Source organism: Clavelina lepadiformis, chromosome 3 (genome assembly GCF_947623445.1).
Source record: "Clavelina lepadiformis chromosome 3, kaClaLepa1.1, whole genome shotgun sequence".
In the NCBI taxonomy this organism is placed as follows: Eukaryota; Metazoa; Chordata; class Ascidiacea; order Aplousobranchia; family Clavelinidae; genus Clavelina; species Clavelina lepadiformis.
The window spans coordinates 3,595,938-3,612,802 of NC_135242.1; the positions used below are offsets into that span (position 1 = coordinate 3,595,938).

General features: G+C 39.1%; 3 protein-coding genes across 3 annotated transcripts; 2 read left to right on the top strand and 1 right to left on the bottom strand.

Annotated features, from left to right (window-relative positions):
• The first annotated feature begins 566 nt into the window (after window positions 1-566).
• On the top strand, window positions 567-2,583 carry LOC143449329 (putative protein-lysine deacylase ABHD14B). The gene is made up of 2 exons (XM_076949482.1): window positions 567-1,238; window positions 1,418-2,583. Exons 1-2 carry the CDS (start codon window positions 1,139-1,141, stop codon window positions 2,140-2,142), a joined length of 825 nt encoding a protein of 274 aa, XP_076805597.1. The 5' UTR covers window positions 567-1,138; the 3' UTR covers window positions 2,143-2,583.
• Window positions 2,584-5,125: 2,542 nt separating this feature from the next.
• On the top strand, window positions 5,126-7,644 carry LOC143449432 (putative protein-lysine deacylase ABHD14B). The gene is made up of 2 exons (XM_076949640.1): window positions 5,126-6,338; window positions 6,516-7,644. Exons 1-2 carry the CDS (start codon window positions 6,239-6,241, stop codon window positions 7,214-7,216), a joined length of 801 nt encoding a protein of 266 aa, XP_076805755.1. The 5' UTR covers window positions 5,126-6,238; the 3' UTR covers window positions 7,217-7,644.
• Window positions 7,645-7,823: 179 nt separating this feature from the next.
• Window positions 7,824-14,562, bottom strand: LOC143449431 (uncharacterized). Its single transcript, XM_076949639.1, has 6 exons — window positions 13,674-14,562; window positions 12,078-12,275; window positions 11,519-11,637; window positions 10,378-10,553; window positions 9,008-9,186; window positions 7,824-8,510 (listed from the first exon to the last, which is right to left on the bottom strand). The coding sequence occupies exons 1-6, from the start codon at window positions 14,374-14,376 to the stop codon at window positions 8,170-8,172; spliced, it is 1,716 nt and encodes a 571-aa protein (XP_076805754.1). The 5' UTR covers window positions 14,377-14,562; the 3' UTR covers window positions 7,824-8,169.
• Window positions 14,563-16,865: the final 2,303 nt, after the last annotated feature.

Genomic DNA, 16,865 nt, shown 5'->3' on the forward strand with positions numbered 1-16,865 from the left:
TTCCAAGCAAAGGTTATACGTGAAATTGTCACGTACACAATCTAAATAAAACCACGTGCAGATATAAAAGTTGCGAAATAAGCCAGTCGATAATGTTCTAAACGTCATAACATGACATCATGTGATGACGTAGAATCCTAGACAGTTCGCCATACAAGTCTACTTTCAACATTGACAATTCTTATCGCAAACCATGACCACGACTGACAGCATACCGACCTAGCAACCAAACCTCCAAACTATAGCACCTTCAGTCCGTCGTATATATAATTTTGTGGTTAATATGCAACGTTAATCTGATTCGTAACAAGCCGATTACGCACAAGTGTCAAAGGTCACGCAAGCTTTTTTAGCCTTGCGAATTTACTATGGTGTGCTCTGACGGCTTTGAATACAGCAGCTGAAATTTCAACTATTTGTTAACTAACAGATTACAAGTGGCATTGAAACACTGCATCTTAAGTGTGTGCGTGTATTTCTTAATGTGCTATAGAATAGACCAGAGAGTTGTGCCAAATTAAAAGAGTCGGGCTTGTATTTGATTAGATACATGATCCACAACTGTGTGTTAGGAATAGGACAAGCAATACAATGCATTACAGTACAATCGTTTTGCGTAGATGGATTTTATTCTGTGAATGGGCGACATCCCTTCTATTGTGAAGGCAAGCAACGTTCTTGCAACGTTTCCTTACTCGTCATTGGTCTGCTCTTACAGGTTGTGACCGGCTTACTAGATAGCTGTGGGAGATTCCAGGATATCAGTCGATTACTTGGGTGTATATTATTTGGAGCGGGTGTTATAGGTCGTGACAGAAGCAAAGTTGTGTCAGGTCACCTTTACGTTAAAGACCCATAAAATGTTTAAATTCATTCTTAATCCATTTGAGAGAATGTTTCTGTAACTATGAAGTAAACGTTTGCTACCATATTATATAGTAACAGTCTATAAGACCTACCACTGTTACGGAGATTTCATTTTAGCAAAATTTTTGTAGCTGTTTCAAATTTGTTTGTTGTCTCCACGAACCGATTCAGCGTTCTTACAATTGTTCTATTCATTTTGTTTTGATTCTTGTCTGTTGCAGACGATTGAGTTTGTGTGCTTATTATATGACCATACAACCAACACAGTAAGATGAAACCACTTCAGGTGATGAGAATAGCAGGAATAGTTTCCTTAATTGGTCTCTTTACAGTCCACTGGTTTATTGCAGTAACGCATAAGAATGCTAAAGGTAAGCGTCCATTGCACCACTGTAGTTTCCGAATTTTTACCTCAGTGTTACAAAATATTTATATCAGGCCTCCATCAGCCGATAGTATTTTGATGCTTTATACTGAATTAAGCATAAGATGAAGCGTCCTGTAGCCTACTAAACAAGCCTGCTTAAAATGTTCCAACATTTGTGTTTAGGTAGAGGCATATCGAACGTGAATAACAATCAGTACAAGACGTCCAACGTGAAGGCAGATTCAATCCTTGAAAGTTTAGATAGCTATGCGGACGTAAAATTGGTCGAAAAATTTGTTGCAGTCCGTGACGTTGGAGATGTCTTTTGCATATCTACCGATCAAGAATCTAAGCGGCATGTCCTGCTTTTCCATGGTGCTCTGAGGTCTTCTGAGGTATGGCAAGAAACAAAGACTCTTCAAATTCTGAGCAAAGCTGGTTATCATGCAGTAGCCGTTGATTTGCCTGCCGCCGGAAAAACTCCAAGACTCAGGCGAAGAGCAACACACCAATACCAGACAGGTCCTACAGATTTCACTTATCAATTAGTTTCTACATTAGAACTAAATAAACCAGTTCTCGTGAGCGCAGGAAGCAGCGGAAAGTTTTCGGTACGATTTGTTCAACTTTACCCTGAAAATGTGACCGGTTTTGTGGCAGTATCCGCCTCAATTGGTGAAACTTATTTTGCAAAAGAAGAGGACTTCACAACTTGTTCAGTGCCAACGTTGAGCATCTATGGAGATATGGACACTGGCGGTGTTTACAAAGATGAGCTGTATAAGTTAATGCCCAACTCCCAAACTAAAGTGATCAAAAACGCCAAATATGAATGCTACCTGGACAATCCTGAGCTTTTTCACAAATACTTACTAGAATACTTAGAAAATCTTGACTGGCTGGAGTAAACAGCAATTTCGAAGAAAAGAGTTTTACCATACCAGGAACGTTACAGATAACATCCAAATATAGTATCAAAAACTAGATGGGTTATGTTATTTTCCAAGTGTAATATCCACTGACATAGCCGGGCGCGACTGGAAGAAGAAAAAAATGTTTGGGTTACGTTGCGTCAAAAATCAATGTATCGTTATCGATATCCATCAAAATAGTGGGAGACAGGATTTAAATGAATCCTGCGTTGTAGTTTGAAACTTGTGTAAATCTCACTCATGTCGCTACCAATGACGTCATCAGTGGCTGCCAAAGTATTTCGACCACTACAAATGTTGTAGTTCTGGCCACGCCTCATGGTAGCATCGTTATAAATGCATGAAGCTTTGCGTGCACTATCTAGCAAAAATAACGATGTTGGAAAGAATGTCAAAATACACGTGTAGAGATGAAAATTTGTATTGAAAATGTTAATACCAAAGAAATGCAAGCTGCTTAACCGTTATTCATAGTAAAGTCGTTTTTAGCAGGTTATAAACAGACTATCTAACTCTTCGCATGGATAACTGGTTTCATCGAAAGCATGCTCCCCATTGTCAATCATGGGCGTGTGATCATAAACGACCATCAGGAAAGCGGAACCTACTTCGAAGAATATGGAAAAAATTATTCTTAATCAAGAAAAATAAAACTACGTTTAAAATTATCAGCAAAACTTAATATTTCATAATAGTTTACACAACACTAGTCTGGAACTACGACGTTGAAATACGCGCGGTGATATAGTGACCGACTGACAGGCTATGCTTCACCGAAGAACGGTTGTAAATTGTAAAACTGCATTTAGCGGACACTGCGAATATAGGATGACCTAGAATTGTATCTGTGAGAATGTAATATCTACTTATCTTTAAGCGCTATTTCTATAACGTTGTAAATTTCAATGCATTAGTAGAATTTGGACTTGTTAGTGAAGTCCTAAAAAAAGCAACTTTTGGATAACTAATTCAAGACGCATTGACGCATCATTTAAAAAAATTGGTTTTGAGCTTGTTACCTCAGTGTTTTTAATTGTGAATGATATGTTATGGTATCGCAAATTTTGTCAAAACGTCAGATTAAAAAAAAAATTTTTTACCTATTTTTTTCTTTCACAGATCAGTATATATTTTCAAGTAAAAATACCAAGTTTAGTATTTTGTCTTCGTCAAAACACGAGGTTTCTCAATTTAACGAAAGTGAAAAAAATTTCTGGTTAAAGTTAACTCCAATCGTTTTGTAACCTAGTGCTTTTTCGTACCGAAATTTTTGGACGCTAATAACGTCAGTTTATGATGTTTTAATTTAAGCATTCAAGCCTCACAACATCTTAAAATGTGTGTGTGGGTGTGTGTGTGTGTGTGTGTGTGTGTGTGTGTGTGTGTGTGAGAGAGAGAGAGAGAGAGTTTATTTCACTATTTAAAAGACTAAAAAGGATTGTAGCATAATTCTAACATAATTGATTGGTGTGGGGCAGCGAAAAGATCTCACGGTCTTCTGTCCCAGATTCTATTGCAAAGAAAAGCAATTAAAACAGATAGAAAAAAAACTGAAACTCAATTAATTAAAACAACACTGCAAAATAAAAACAGAGACACACCACAGAACCAACAGCAGAAAATTTTTTTAACCAAATCAAATATCAATAACAATATGATGTGAAACAAATCAGCAACCACACATCCATCACCCTATTCACAATTATCCGAACAGCACTTCCCTTGCACAAGTCCACTTCTCAATTGATATGAGAAATATTTATGAGACTTAATTTTTTTATATTGTTTGGTAGTTCATTCCAAAAATTAGGTCCTCAAAATTTTAACGTTTTTTTACCTTTTACTGTTTTGGTTCGGAGCAAGAATAAGTCGTCCTGTGATGATCTAGTGTTATATTTCTGTACTGTTTGGATTTTGCTGAAATAGTCAATAAATATTTGGGAAAGAAAATTTGTGAAATAATTATGCACGAATTTGCTTGTCTTTAATTGATAGATTTGAGATATGTTTTGAATATCGTTTGCTCTATAAAGTTCAGTTAGTTTGGTATATTTGTTACTATTGGTAATTAGTCTTGCTATTTTATTGTGAATTATATTTAATGGTTTTAAAACAGTATTTGATGCAGAACCCCAAGGCAATATACCATATTGCAAAGCACTGTACACTAGACTATAGTATAACTTCATCAGAACCTTTTTATTGTCGTATTTTGTACAAGACATCACAGATTCTTGAGAGTTTTTTGCAAAGATCTTCAACATGATAATTCCATTTAAATTGTTCATCTAGTATTATGCCTCTTTATTTAACTTTGGTAGCCCTTTCTATTTTCTTGTAATTTATGGCCAGGTTAATTTTTTTCCGTTTGCAGATTTTAGGTGTTGTTATCAAGAAAAAAGTTTTACTATAATTTATAGAAAGCTTTTTAATTTTTAGCCAATTCAATTATTTACTTTATAAAGTTCAATTGTCATTTGTTTTTCAATTTCTGGAATATTTGAATACGAATTGTATAATACTGTATCATCAGCAAATAGTCTTGTTCCAAGGGAAGTGCTGTTGGGTAGATCATTTATATACAGCAGAAAAAGAAGTGGCCCTAATACTGACCCTTGTGGCACACCTATTGAAATGTGTCTTTGCTCTGATAAATAATCACAACACTTGACAAATTGTTGTCTACATGTCAAATATGATTTTATCAATTCGTTAGCTTTGTCACAGATGTCATAGCAATATAATTTCATAAGTAATTGCCTATGAGGTACAGTATCAAAAGCTTTCTCAAGGTCAGGAAACACCATGCACATGTATTTATTATTTTCTATTTGTTGTTGTGTGCAGCCCAAGATGTGCGCAGCCCAAGATGTGCGCTAAAATCCTCCAAGCGCTGGCAGTGCACGTCACAAGTTATTGAAGTGACTGTTGTTATGTTTTGCAGTTTGGCTGCATAGAATTACTTGTTCCAAGTTGTTCGGTAGTGAAGTGGTAAATGCAGTGGTTTTCAACGTTTTTTCATATTCGTCCCTTACTATTCCCAAATGTTTTTAAATCTTCCCCGGCTTAAATTTGCAGTAGCCTAGCGCGTATAGGCTAATATTTAAACTATACCTTGTCTGAAACTGTACTCCTTAAGGCTTTGAGGTAGGCTATCTGACAAGTGTCAACATCATGCAAAACTTGAAGTCTAACTAATCTACATGAGTGTTTTACCATGTTGGAAAATTTGATTGTTTATTTCCGGGGTCATAGCCCATCATACACTAAGCAAGAATCAAAATTTTATAATAAAGTTTAAAAGTAGTGTACTTTAAAGCTGTGCTTCCAATCTGTGCTTCCAATCTGTGCTTTATCAAACCCTGGTGTAAAGCTGTCATTAAAACCTGAATTAAATGAATTACAATTTGCGCTTCATAAACAAGAGATTAATGCAATAATTTTAGTTTTATCAGACAATGGTGATCCTCATAAATGCAATGGCATCTGCCCTGATTGGAAAGTTTGCTAAGTTAGTGAGGGTGAAAATTAGTTGCGTGTATAATGGCTATTGTTTCAACTTGGTTGCGTGGGGGATTTCTTACCTAAAAACAACGAACTTTCCAATCTGAGCATCTGCTATGTTTGAAGCTAGTTCATGCCCAGATTAGCCATGAGTCGGCCCCAGTGGTGCAGTGGAAAAGAACAACAGGCGTGCAAGCGTAAATTCGATTCTTGAGGTTTGTCCGTGAGGAAGGCACTTAATCCATAACTTTGCAGCCTTTAATGGCCCCAGCTGTTTTATTCAAAAGTGCCGTGATGGGTCAGACGAGGGTGAAATGTCCTGGGCAAGCTTTTGCCCTGCAGGCGTTGGGTCAAGCAATCACTGTCACTGTTGTTGTGTTAATATTGTTGTACTTGTGTATGCTCACTACAATTGTGCAAGATGTGTTCTCGATGTTAAATTCATCGTCAAGCAATGACGTGAATGGCTAGTACATATGGCCAAATTTAAGTGTTTTAATGATTCATCTTTCGCTTTATTCATCATAGTACGCAGTAATTTTGCAACCTTCTAAGATCATTGCACAATATGAAAGATAAGCGGGTGGTGATCATATTTGGAATTATCTTCTTTGCGAGTGTTTGCCTTTTGTTTTCATTCTATCCGGACTTTACTGCTGAATCAGAAAGTAAGTTGTTCATTCTTTTACAACTAAATGCAACCCTTGTTGTTAATAGCATTGTTATTTGTTACGTTTACTTTGGGAAGTAGCCAGTGTCAACCTGGAAAGCTGACTGTCAACTGACTTTTCGCAAACGTTTATATTTTTTGCCTGTATTTCATCTTTTTTAACTTTTTGTTACAGGGTCTGCGTTTCCAGGAGATGTCATCATAGCTGCACGTTTACAGGGACATTACCTCGTAGATGAATTTGAAAAAAAAGAAACAGCAGACAAGGGGCCGATAAATCAAAGATTTGCCGACATCGGTGATGGTGTGCAGGTATACATGAGATCAGCTGGTGCTCAGTATCCTAGAAAAGTTCTTTTACTTCATGGCCAAGCCTACACATCTGAAACATGGGAACAAATCAAAACACTTGAGGTTCTCAGTGGTGCTCACTACCATGCAATAGCTGTTGACTTACCGGGGTATGGCAATTCGAGAAAGACTGATCAGTATCCTCACACCATTTACTTGGAGAAGTTGATCGATGGCTTGAATCTTAACATGCCTGTTGTCATTAGCCCATCTATGAGCGGAATTTTTTCTGTTCCTTATGTCCTTAGTCATTGTGACAAAGTTACTGGTTACGTTCCAGTTTCACCAGTAATTAACCAAAAGTACGGACTGTCTGATTTCCGAAATTGTTCAGCTCCAACGCTCAGTGTATATGGAGAAAATGATGGTTCAGCTGCTCACAGAAACCAACTGCTTCGCTCAATGCCCAAATGTCAACTGAAAATGATACCAAATGGGGAACACCCTTGTTACTTAGATGATCCAGACCTTTTCCACAAATATTTGCTTGATTTCTTCAGTGAACTCAAATGGCCATCACAGTAATGGGTCTTGAACTGAATCCAACCATTCAAAAGGTTGCTAACTATTGTCTTTGTTGTTTTGTGCTTAAGTTAATGACTTCCTGGTGCTCAGATAACAACAGCTATGGCTGAAAGACTTCATTGTGGTGATCTAGGTTGACATCACTTTTGTCATGGATTATGTACCGAGTTCTTTTGATTAATTTTTTCAACATAGCTTTATACCCTATGTAGAAATGAACGTGGAGCTTCAGTGACTATTAGATTTGTTTTTCTTCACTTTCCATTTACGATCGCTGTCGAGGCATTGACTTTTGTTATACGTTTGATAGATATGTAACAGTTCTTACTTTCAGATTTATTTTATTATGTATCTTACTTATACGTTTTCTGTCTGTGTGAACTTGTATTTGTGTGTCTGATATCAAAATACACAGAAAGAAATCTTCATTTTTACTGAGTTTTTCACAGGTCAGTGAGTACTTATTGTGACGTAAAACGCACTCTTATGTAACCACTGCAGTGATTTATGGTATGGCAGAAGCCTTAAGAATATTAATGTGAATGGTGTCAAAGTTTGCTCTATTCTTGAAGTAGTCTATATATGCTGCCCTGAATTACGAAGCATATTGTTCTTGAAATAAGAGCTTATATTACAAAATATAATTAACACAACATTGGGAAAACTTAAATTTACAAATGCAACATGTTGTTAAGGCTGGGCGGTAGGTAGCCTGATGTGAAACTCAGTCAAAACATACAAACGCGTGTAAGATGGAGTGAAAGAATTTTACTGAGGTAATTCTTGACAATCATGCGACATCATATTAACTGTAGGTAGCAACCTATCATTGGTCACCTGAGCCTGAAAACCTGAGGTAGAGTAACTGGCAGCCCGTTTCGTAATCGCCCCTTTTCCCGGAGCTGAACACTTTTCCAGCAGAAAAAAGCTCACTCAGACCATCGCTCCGTTTGTCACGTGTTTGTTTCTGCTTGTTGGTAGTGACGTAGCCTTCGGTAAACAAAACAGCGCCCTTCACTAGTAGTTTGTCCCGCAACAATGTACTGACTTCCATCGCGTGTTCGGAATCCGGTAATATCGGACAAATTGCGAAGGTCTCTATCCGACAAAGTATCTCTGATTCTCATCCGTCCGTTATGTGGCGCCCCAACAATTATTTTTCCTCGTCCGTTTGGTTTGTTGAGCGAAACGGCGATGTGCAGTAGATCATCCTCGGCGAACATTGAACACTGGTAAGTTGTTTCCCCAGGCTTCATTTTTCGTCTCATTACCCTTCTGAAAATGTCTCTCTTTCCTGAAAACGTGCTAAAATTATTGGGGTTCAGTAATAACTTACTTACTCATTTCCATTCGCGTTCGAAAGGGGAAGGTTTCGGGGTTAAACCTCTCTCGTTTGTGAACATTTTACATGTAAAAGCCCTGTTGTTACCATTAAATGTATTTATCTTGACACAACGAAAATCATTCCCCATGAAAGGTTTCTGCGTACGTCAACAAACATTGGGCACAGAAAGGCTGGGAACAACTACCCCTCCAAACCATGCGGGTCGTTTTGCTATGGGGGCATTTATGACGTACTTCGTAACTTAGCAATGGTTTTATAGGGCGTGTCATGTATTCACATCGAACATTAAACGTATTCATATGGAATATGAATACACTATTAACCTTCAAAAAACTTGTTGGAGTGTACTTTGTAGTAAAACTTTTAAATTAAACAATCCATAATTTTAAAATTATTTAAAGGTACGTGTCGATTGCTTTCGGCTCCCTTTATGCACTACTCCGTACCTCTTCGTATATCAAGTTTTTGGACCAGAACCACGGCTCTGCCCCGTTTATTTTCAGTTTTACACCGATAGATGTCGCCCTTGAGCGGCCACAGGTCGATTCCAGTGGTCTGGTTCCCTGCGGTGAGAATAATCTTTCGAGTCTTGTAATAGAATGTTAACCTTCCACGATCGTTTGCCCTGGAAATAAAAAAACACGTGTAATATAATTATATAATAAAATTATTGCTGTACTTGTGTGTCTACCACGGCATGCTTAGGGTAACAAAACGAAAACAAAGTCATTACAAAACCCTGAGGTTGTCGAAATTATTCAATCAAACTTAAATACTTTTGGAATCTGCTTCTTAAAACGTACCGAAACTGTTATTATTTAATTAATTCTTGAGTAATTTCAGCGTTTAAAAAGCAACGAACTGTGTTGGGCAGTCTTTGGACATTTTCCGTCCTCCAAAGTAAAAGCTAGCAGCCACGAAACGGATTTTAATCTGTATAAACTTTGTCCAAAACGGATTATTTCGCTGGTGGTCTGTTTTCTTTCCATCGACCTTAAGAAGAGATTACAATCGGTTTTAATTCCAACTTCCAGGATCAATTTGTACGAATTTTCACCTTCAGACAAATTAAGTCTTACTGGTTTCCAGATCTTTTTTATAATGTAATGAATTTGTTTATAAAAAAGTCGAGTACCGATTCGATTTGTTTCCAGTATGTAAATCACAGCAACGGTATGTTATGAAAACAAATTAAATTTTCTCTTCAGACCAGCAGCGCTATTGTAAGAATTTTTGAGATCACCAATATCAAAGGGAGATCTTTACACAGCTCTTCAAATAACTGGCATCAATGGTGGATGCCAGGCTACACAAGGCCCTCTTTCCGATCATCTTCTTTTCGTTATCGCCCTTCGCATCTTTCTATTGCGACGCTTTAATGAATAGTTTCTTGCTTTTAAAAGGCACCGTAGTGGGGCCACTTATACAACAGATGAAAGAATGGGTCTTACGCTGCTCATGTTTGCCAAATAACTCACCGCTGTGGGCTCAAGTTATATATGGAGGTCGCAAAACTATATTAACAGCGGAGATAGCGATCGAATTCAAAAGGAAATTTTTTTATTTGCTTAGTCGGGATTTGGAGCCGCAGATTGCTATTCGGTTAGTCGATGTCAATTTTTAAAGATTGTATCGGGTTGTTTGCGCAAATATTGGAATGACTTGTGACAGTGATGCCGGATGACAACGAATGCCTTTTAAAACGGAAAAACCTTTGGCATTTCAAATATTATTACTCTCATTGCTTCATTTCATGAAAGGAAGGAAGCATTCAGCCAGAGCTTTTGGCAGAAAAAACTCATAAACAGGTTTTTACCTGAACAGGCTTGTGTTGTTCTGATTGCCAACCGCTAGCACCAGCCCGTCCACTCCACGGGGAATCGCCTCCAGTTGGAGCGGTTGTTCAACTCTCAGAATTTGCCAGGTTGTAACAGAGAAAGATGGTGGTATCAAGTCGTTGTCCCATTTGTAGATTCTCACTATATTCCTGGACTAAAATTTAAACAAAAACATTTTAGCACTGAGCACATTTTTGAGATGAGATTTAGCTTGCGTAGAAAACGCAAGTGCTATAATCATATTTTATGACTTCAAAATTGAAGACACCGGTATCCTGTTTTAAATAAACATCTGCCAGAGCGCAGATGATTGCGAACAGCGCCCAGTCATTAACCTGCTATTGATTCAATCGTAACTTGTCATGGTCTTTATGGTTTCCTTTTCGAAATTGTACCCATATCACTTCATACTAAATCTAATTATTCAGAACATTTGGGCAAGGTTACCGTCTCCCAGGGGGTAACAAATCATGTCAGCCTTCAAGGGAAATCACCGACACAAGCCGATGGTTATAATAAGATCAAGAGAATTACTTTATTTTACTTAATGTACAATGAACTGTTTACAAGCCACTAAACGCAAATTCTTCAAACAAGGTCTTAAAACGTCCATGTTACGTCATATGTAATTAAGGGGAAATTTTTAGCAGATAGAAAGTCTGTGGTCTCTGGAGCTGGGCCGTCAAAGCATAAAAGATTTAAGAGAGATATGATATTATTACTTATGCCAATTTGTCAGGAAAGTTTTGTATGTCTATGTCATATGAATAAATGTTGACATGTAAAAGAACTGCTGTGTAGGAATATTGTGGAAACGGTCCCCTTGGTGTTGCACTAACCGGTAATTGCACTCAACGATACGAAATTTACAACGATACTCGATAAAAAAAACTTTTATTTTGATCATAAATCATCATTATAGCTTTACAGAATAATAGTTACAACTAAGCTGGTTAAAAAGAACTACAAAAAATATATTATGCTCATGGGCGGAATACTTTGGTCCCCCTTAAAAACAGGCCAACAACCGCGGGCAAAGCAAAGGCAGGTTAACTTACGCAGATAAACCATCAATTGTAATCAAATTGAAATCAACGTTAACACATCATCAACAGTTACCTCATCAGCCGCAGCCAAGTAGGTTACTCCTTGGAAGGTATAAGTTGTCAGCCCGTGTATGTGGCCGCAATGCAGAGTTTGATGGCGCACAAATAAATGCTGCTTCGTTTTTGTTCTCGCTGCAAAACATTTAGTAAAATGGATTGTGTGTCTTGTACATACCAGTCCATTAGGAAGTAACTCATGATATAGAGTCATAAACCCACATTACTGAAGCGCAGGACACGGCCAAATAAAAGTAGCGCACAATTACGTGCATATTAGCGCATGACAGCCCAATGCAAACTGGATTATTTGAGAATGACGTAATGTATTGTTTACCGAGATATATTTGGAGTAAGTTATTACAAGAGAGAATATTAAATGAAAGGGTTGACGCTCTGGATGCGCCCCAGCAGCAAGAAGCTCTACGGCTTTAACGTGCGTCTGATTAAAACTGAAATTACTTTCAAACATTGAAAATAAATTGTCCAAAGTGAGTATAATTAAACCTTCCTACGGTGCAAACCGTAAGCTACTTCATAGAAATCACATTAATTCTCTTGGTCTGCTTATTTACGTTCGCACGTTGTTTCTTCCCCAGACCAGGAACCATCCACCTGGCAATGTCTGACCCCAGGGTGAACTGCAATGTACCCAGGGTCACATGTCGTCACGCACGAGCGCACAGTCAATGAACCGGAACTGCCGTCATCAGCTGATGGACTGCAGCGTACATAACCGTGGTTCGGGTCATCTAATTTCTTGCAAGTGGGCACTGGAAAGGAAGTGATGCGTTAAAAGTAGTTTTTAGACTTTCTAACTTACCGTTGCAGGATTAGCGTAGCTTACAGGGCGTAGAAAGAACGTGTATGGGCACTGAGTCATGATATGGACCACCCAAATTTAGTCCAAATTACTAACAAGTGTCATTCACAGTAGGCTACAGTTGAGCACTGTTTATAAACAAAACTCTGCATTTCGAAGAAAAGTGAATGACATCAGTAGCAAAGTGAACGGTAAATAACTCACTGGCGTGGGCGCGAATTGTTAGCTTTCTTCTGGAAGCAGCATAAATAACTTATGTGGCTACACGCCAGTTATCTAAATCCAGGCAATTTTAACAGGTGTCACTTGTCATTTAAGCTTGTTTAGCGGCTTACTTATGGCGAGCCGTTCCGGGTTTACAAAGCGTCTTCCACTAACAAGCCGAGTAAATTTAACTGATTGACATCGATATATTTGCGATATAAACACAAGTGCGGTACGCGTTGTGTATGTAAACCGCGTCGTCTTTACAGCTTATTGTCTCGGTCATAGCGATATGTCAGCTGGCCGAAGGGATTTGGACGAAAGAACACCTGGCAAGTCCAATTTTCAGTACAAGATGAGTTTGAACATCTGTACCGTCTTGCCCATTTGCTTTTCTGAAATAACTTAAATCGAATAGCAGTCATTTCACGTTAGTATTTAAAACCTCAGCTAAGCCTGTCTCTTTAAACTTCCGACCGGAATTTTGTCGGAGAAAAGCCAAACGTATTTTGTTTCTCGAAGTTTTTGAAGTGAAATCGACTCATTGTTGCGGTTACTGGGTATGCTTAAAAACTATACATCACCCGAGATATTATCTTCATATCGCAAAACAAAGCGGTATGAGGTTGAATTTCAACACGTGATAAGCCGGTTCCTGTCTTTGGTGATAAGTCGAGCTGAATAGGTGTCTGTCGGCGTATCAACTGACACTAGTCGCGTCGCGGTCGCCTTTAATCGTTTGGGGCTCGTCGTGAGAAAATGTGACGTATTAGCTGCCTTGATTTTGACTTTGGGAGCGCTCGGGTTTGGGCGTTCTCATCTTAACAAACTTAGCAGCCCGCGAATTGCCATCAAAGTAAAGGAAATGACGTCACTTGCTCGGTTTTGTTTGGGCTCAATAAAGCGTAAATTTTGCGCCCGGTCTGACGTTGTTTATTTTCATGTGTGGACGTTTATATGATCCAAATGTGCTCGAGCACTTTCTTGGCTACCTCCCTCGCATACCGTGGGTAACGATAAGAAAGACTGGCAATGATTAAAGAACATGACGGGAGGTTTACAGACCGTTTGACAACGTAAACCCTTCAAAATGGTTACATTTTCACCAGCATATATTAAATAAGTTAAAGGTCGGTCTACTCACCGCATCTGAAGTCTCTATCGCGCCCAGACCACGAGGCTTCCAGTTTGTACGGGTGATTTTTTCTTCTTCGTCCTTTTCGCGTCAACTTACATCTTCGATAATTTCTCTCGGACCTTTCAAATCGATAACCCGGCGCACAATTTACCGCACACCTCGATCTCAGCTCTCTGCCGTTGGTGCAGTTAAAAAGAAGGTTCGAGTCGTCCGGCCACACCGGACACAACAGATGCGTAGCGATAAAGGAACCCTGGTGTCCGGAGATGGAATGCAGACTCTGAAAACTTTGCTTTATCGTTTCTTTGATCTTTCGCTGTCGTTCAATCGGTCTCTTCTTCTTCCAACCCTTTCCGACTCGTCTAGGTCGACGTTCACGCCGCGTCGAATCGTCCCCGATATCGCTTTCAATGCCGCGATCTAAGCGTAAAATTGACAAGTTCCTGACCCATTGTTTTTGGAGCGAAGTGTCTTTAAAAGTATTTCCGACTGAAAAGTGATACGTTTCCTTCATCGACAATTCATCGGATAGTACGCGTTCAGTTTTTTCCAATCGATTATCGGTATGAAATGAGGCTTCGGTGGACCTCAATAATCGCTTATCTTCATTTGAAACACAGTGATGCGGTAAATAGGCAAAAATTAAAACAAACACAAAACATCCCTTGCCCACTCGAGAGTAACAGTTACGGGTTTTCCCCCCTTTCATGCTGGCACCTTGACGGGCGGTTGGTGAAAGTACTTTTCTTCGATTCCTTTCCTCTTCAATGTCCGCACAAGCATCGATTAATGAACGCTGCCGACCAGTCGTCAGCAGTATACGTGTCTCTCTTGACACCAAACGCTTTTACACCAACAAAACTACTAAAGGAACATCTGCGAAATACATCAACAATCGTGAAAGCCAGCAACCAACGCGTCGCCCAACTGAGCATGTAAAACGCTATGGATAATGATCAGCTGAGGTAATACTTGCCCTTAAAACAAGCTTCTGTCGCCATCTGCAAAGCCTGGCCCGCCTAGCGACCGCCACCGGTTGAGTGGCCTCCCCCTGATCGGACAAGTCGCCTAATGTTGAGAAAATCTATGGGGAGCATGGTATCTGAGCCAGCAATCGTGTTACTGTGTACAAAAGCAACACATCCACGCGTCCTAACGACCAACACCGAGCCGAGGGTCGCTCACCGGCACCAGATCCTTGTATAGGTGTCGTGTACTATACTTGTTATTGTTGACTCCTGGACACTGTAGCGGCTGAACTTCTGACAACTCTACAGCGATCTGTTACACTTCGCGCGAATAAAAATAGAGGGCTCGTGTCCGACCAACGCAAGAAATTAGAAACAAATCGCTGTTTAAGGGTCGATCATTTGGGGGCGGAGAAATCAAAGCAGAAATGAAAACAAGATCGGATTGAACAAAGTCAGGCGGCCGACTTCAAAAGCTTTTGTCGCGGCGCTTAGTGGCTGGAAACGTTGTTCTTATTGCTGACAGTTAAGAACACCGTGTTAATCTTTACTACGCTCGGTCCTAGCTCTATGAAAATACGCGCTCGAGCTTTCAAATGTATTTACGTTAACCTTTGCAAAACGGCAAATTGTAACTCTAACTTATCATTTTACTATATCTTCCTGGCCTGTGTATTTTCCACCTTACGTCAGATGGTCGTGGCCTGGAGTAAACGATGGCAAGCTGAATATCTTCTGCTAGAACCAAGCACTTTTTCACGCCTATCATGTAGCCGGTCTCTAATTACAGATGTGTTATTAGTCTAAGAATACCACTCGGCAGTTTTGTTGGCTATGTCTGCGGTTACCGAACGTTCGATCGCCCGTAGCGAGTCTAAATGCTTCCCGTGTTTGACTTTGCCGTTACACCAAAGCGCCTTGTCGACTCTGTTATTGTTGGCAAAAATAATGTAATCAGTTTATTCCGGTCTCGCCTTTATGAGGAAATATTTGCATCGGTTTCCTGTTTTTTTTTTATCGATTGTTAAAGACGAAAAATACAACAAGGAGGATAATCATGTCATAATCTTTCAATAATCATGAAACATGGTCGATGTGACGTCTCAAGTGTTTATGTTTCTGACCAATCAGTCAAGATCAATGTTATTCAAGTTCGATACCGTCATAAAACAAATGATATCACTGCACTGGCAGACTAATGCTTCCCTGACTACGATGATAGATGAATCAGGCATCGTCCAAAATCTCAACTTAAAACTAATCAATCACAAATACAGCAGCCTAATTAAAAGTGTGTAAACCTGCGGACTGCCAGTTTGCATTCATGCAAAAAAACTAAAGTTGCTGCGATAACTGCTTTTTTCTTTAAATTGGCGTAATTTTTTTAGCCCCTCTTCACGAAAATCGAAAGAACTCAGAGGAATTCTTTTTTTGTACATAGTTCAACTGTTTTGACCTTTTTGTTCATTTTTCTACGATACCAGAGAGCATTTGTTGATTCGAGCAAATTCCAAACACCCCGTGCATGGTATCTTATTAACATATCGATTTCAATTGCCTGCTTTTACATCAAAACACAAGCTTTGTGGTTTTCGACTCTTATTGACGCGAACAATCAATCCAGCCTGCTTATAGTTAATGCACCGTGTTTGCTTATCTGTGTAGTAAAGACGTATATAACATGTTCTATACATACGGTTAAAAGGTAAACAAATGCGAGCTCACTAAACTTGACATTGATGATAATCTAATCTAACCACCGCTGAGAAGATACGGGCTCTCACTATCTCAATATTGTTTTTGAGCCAATGCGACTGTCCACTTGAGTCCGCATAGGAATGCCATCTATTCCTGGCTTTCATTCCTCGTAGTCAGCAAGCTGCCGAGCGCGCTAACCTCGCTATCTCCCTTGATACCCTCAGCGACCGCGAACTAATTCGAAGCGCTTCAAAGTGGTCAAATACAAGGGCTTTAGAACGATTATCTTAAGCGTCAAAAGTCAGAGAATTTGTTTTTTTGGGGCTAATGTCCTCACCAGTTTTTGCTGGTTTCGCTTTCTTGTTTTTTTGATGCTCTCAATGTTTATGACATTTCACTATTGCGACGTTATTTTGGTGCCATACCTAGTTAATTGACGTTAATGATTGTCGATTTTTTGAGAAGAATTCTTTATGAATAAATCTTACTTGTTGAATAAGAAAATTGCGGTTAGCTCATACAGCATCTGTGT

Coding starts and splice junctions, on each gene's coding strand:
- LOC143449329 (XM_076949482.1), top strand. CDS start 1,139: ATGAAACCACTTCAGGTGATGAGAATAGCAGGAATAGTTTCCTTAATT. Junction 1,239..1,417: donor AACGCATAAGAATGCTAAAG/GTAAGCGTCCAT, acceptor ATTTGTGTTTAG/GTAGAGGCATATCGAACGTG.
- LOC143449432 (XM_076949640.1), top strand. CDS start 6,239: ATGAAAGATAAGCGGGTGGTGATCATATTTGGAATTATCTTCTTTGCG. Junction 6,339..6,515: donor CTTTACTGCTGAATCAGAAA/GTAAGTTGTTCA, acceptor TTTTTGTTACAG/GGTCTGCGTTTCCAGGAGAT.
- LOC143449431 (XM_076949639.1), bottom strand. CDS start 14,376: ATGAAAGGGGGGAAAACCCGTAACTGTTACTCTCGAGTGGGCAAGGGA. Junction 11,638..12,077: donor GGAAGAAACAACGTGCGAAC/GTAAATAAGCAG, acceptor AATGTTTTGCAG/CGAGAACAAAAACGAAGCAG. Junction 8,511..9,007: donor AAAACTTGATATACGAAGAG/GTACGGAGTAGT, acceptor GCACGTTTTCAG/GAAAGAGAGACATTTTCAGA.